At 63.9% G+C, this 3,207-nt stretch overlaps 1 protein-coding gene across 1 annotated transcript in view; it reads left to right on the top strand.

Moving 5' to 3' along the window:
- The first annotated feature begins 853 nt into the window (after window positions 1–853).
- HRH3 (histamine receptor H3) overlaps window positions 854–3,207 on the top strand; it is a 6,936-nt gene continuing 4,582 nt past the window's right edge. The window contains exons 1-2 of the mRNA XM_007954719.1: window positions 854–959; window positions 1,408–1,443. Of these exons, the coding sequence (XP_007952910.1) occupies window positions 854–959; window positions 1,408–1,443 (142 nt within the window). The remainder of the gene's footprint in view (window positions 960–1,407; window positions 1,444–3,207) is intronic.

A 3,207-nucleotide genomic window follows, 5' to 3' on the forward strand; every position in this document is an offset into this window, starting at 1 on the left:
AGTGCCCCTCCAGCACTATGCTAACCTCCCCTGGAGCTGCCCACGGCCCAGACACATATATTCCCCCTTGCCCATTTCCTCCAGCCCCAGGGCTGGCCCTGGGTCACTCTGGCTTGTCCCTTCCTCTGGCTAGGCCTGGCGTCCCCCCAGGACCTAACATCAACTACAGGGCTGGATTCAGGGTCAGGTCGCTGGCAGTATGCACTGCAGCCTTATGGGACCACAGCCCCCACAGTCCTGGACAGCTGGAAGCTTTCCCCAGCTGGGTGGGGCCCGAGCGGTCCCTCTGATCCCCTCCCAGCCCGTGTGGCTGAGGCCTGGAGAAGGCAGGGAGAGACAGGCCCTTCTCTCTTCCTTTCTCATTTCTCTGTCATTCCTTGGTCCTTGTGCGCCCTTAATGCAGCGGGGAACCTGGTTGGGTGCAATTCCTTCTGCACTTAGCAGACACGTACCGAGCCCTCAGAGTGCTGCATGGCTTCTCACACCCAACCTGTGAGGTGGATGTGTTGGGAGGCCCATTTCATGCCCAAGAGTACCAAGTGTCTGAGAGGCCAGGACAGAAGCCTGGAGCCATGGGGACAGCTGTGACCTGGGGACAGAACCAAGTGGGCCCAGTGAAAAGGCTTGGAGGAAGGAGCGGTGCTCCCAGAGCTCCTGGATGCAGCTGTTCCTGAAGTCTGCTACCCTTGCACTCTCCAGCCTGGGCAACAGGAAACAGTCCTCCTTCCCAGGCCCTGTGAGTGCTATCTGCCACCTGCAGCCAAACACAGGGATGACCCCTCAGGGTGGAGATGCCCAGGTCTCCTACTCAGCAGACTGTGGACAAGACTGCACCCCTCATCTCTTGCCTGCCATGCATGTCTGGCACAACTTCTGCCCTGTCCCCAAAGGCAGGGAAGGGCAGGCCCTGCTTCGGAGTCTTGGGAGCCGTCCTGAGCTCACTGGGATGCACTCAGCTGGTGCGGAATGTCACTGGGGGAAAGACAAGGAAATACCTATCTATACGCATACATATGCCTGCCATCCCATATTCAGGGGGCTCCTGTGGAGAGAGAGCAAAGGCAGACGGAGGGTCCTGGGGAGTTGACACTGTGTCTGGACCCAGAGCTCCACAGGGGCCCAGGAACCACCTTGGCGTGACAAGCAGCTCAAGTGTGCTGCCCTTTGTTGCCTGTCATAGGCGAGCCCCGTCCCCACACAGCAGGGCAGTGCCTTGTATCTGCAGCCACAGGCACACAGCTGGTGAAAGAGAGGAAAGGGTTTCTGCTAAGGCGGGATATTGGCAGCAGGACCTGCGAGCCCAGGACAGTGCACGATGCCTGGACAGCCTCCCGCTGGCCTGATGCCGGTGACACCTTGCCTGGCTCTCCAGCCTCAGCTCCCCTCCCCCGAGCCCCATCTGACTAGAAGGTCCCATTGGTGATTCAGCCTCAGCACAGGGTGCGCATTGGCCCCCAATACTGATCCTCTACAGAGGCCCCATCCCTGACTGAGAACAGTCACAGGACCATAGCTATGGCCTCCCCTCCTTCCTGGGGGGTCGGCACTGTGGAAGCCTCACCGCAGGATGCAGACACGAGATTGAGGGAGGGGCTCCTAGAGGGGGGAGCAAGAGAGCCCCTGTCTTATCCCCCTCCGATCCCTCCTCCAGAGGCCTCAGGTGGCCCCCCGTGAAGCACTGCAGGGGTGGTTGGGGAGGAGCTGGGCCAGCGGGCTCAGCGGCCTGTTCAGCAGGGAGCTAGCTGCTGGCTAAGGACTAAGAGGCAGGGCCAGGCCAAGCAGCAGAGGCCCCGGGGGGGCAGGATGGTGGGGGGCAGTGGGGTCAGCCACCCTCACTGCCCAGCTCCGGGAACTTCCCATCTCCACTTCCCACTCCTGGCCACTTGGGGTGGTGTGGGGAGACTGGGTGGCCGAAGTGCAGCAGCTGCTGGTGGGGGGGTCTGTGGAGCCGGGCACCTGAAGAGGGCCTCCGCCCCTGCTCCCAGCACAGGCTGACAGAGCCGGGAAATCGCGGGCTGGCTGGGCCTGGGGCCCGGGGCCTCCTTCCTGGGTGGATGCAGGTAGGTGCCCTGGCCCTATTGAGAGAGTAGAGGGAGCACAGCCCCCCACTCCCCTAAAGTTTCTGCAGCACATCTTGGGGCAGGGGGAGGAGTGGGTCCCCATGACTGGGAGCTGCTGGAAGTATGGGGGTTCCTGTGCCTGGGGTCCAGTATTCAGTCCCTCCAACCGTCCATCTGGGAGCCTCAGCCTTGGGCCGCCACCCCACCCCCTCCCTCAGGCACGAGTCTCTGTGAGCTCAGGTTCCTGCGACTGTGCGCTGCTGGCGACAGAGGGAGCCGCTTCCCTCTTGTGGTTGCTGCCTGGTGTCTGCTGTTTGATGTGTGTGTGTCTAACTGCAGCGGTGGCCCCTGGCGCTGGGTGGCTTCCCTGGGCTGTGGGTGTCTGTGTGTCTGAGTGTAGGCGTGTCTGTCTGTCTTTGACTGTCTCAGGCTGCATCTGTCCTTGACCCTGTCTATCTGAGCCTGTATCTGGGATGGAACGCTCTCCCCGCCCCTCTCCTCCCCCGCCCCCTCCCGCAGGCGCTAACGCAGCCTCCGCCGCCGCCTTGGTTGCGCTCGAGCGCAGTGACCTCTGTCCGCCGCAGTAATGACCGCCCCCAGCGCGTGTCCAGCGGGGGTCCTGGTCAGGCTCGCAGCTGCTGGGAGCTCTTCTACTCTACCTGGGGCCTCCAAGCCCCGGTGGGCGCGCTCCCCTCCCGGCTGAGCCGCTGGCACCCCTCATCTTCCCTTATGTAACTCCACATCTGTCTGCGCCTGGCAGGTCACCCTGGACCTAGCGCCCGGCCCTGCCACGGCGAGACTGCGGCTAGAGTCCCACACGTGGGGAGGGTGTGGGGTGGACCTGGCCGGGAAAGCTTCTTGGAGACCCCTCCCCACCCACCCTCCGTGGGACGTTCCTGCCCCCTTCCCCAGACCTGCTTGCCCGACGCATGAGACCAGGTCACTCGCGGGTCCCGTTGCCCTGGGCGCAGGTGCAGGCGTTTCCGCCCCCACCCCCACCGTGGTCCCCACCGGTGCCAAGCCCCGGACAAGGGCCAGGCAGGGTCACCGGGGTCGAAGGGACGGGAGAGGCCGAGCGGTCCGCCATCGGCTCCTGCACTCGGGCCGGCCAAGCACACGAGCTCCCTGGCCCAACCCCGCCGCCCGG

Source organism: Orycteropus afer, unplaced genomic scaffold (genome assembly GCF_000298275.1).
Source record: "Orycteropus afer afer isolate SDZICR_OR568_19922 unplaced genomic scaffold, OryAfe1.0 scaffold00469, whole genome shotgun sequence".
NCBI classification, from domain to species: Eukaryota; Metazoa; Chordata; class Mammalia; order Tubulidentata; family Orycteropodidae; genus Orycteropus; species Orycteropus afer.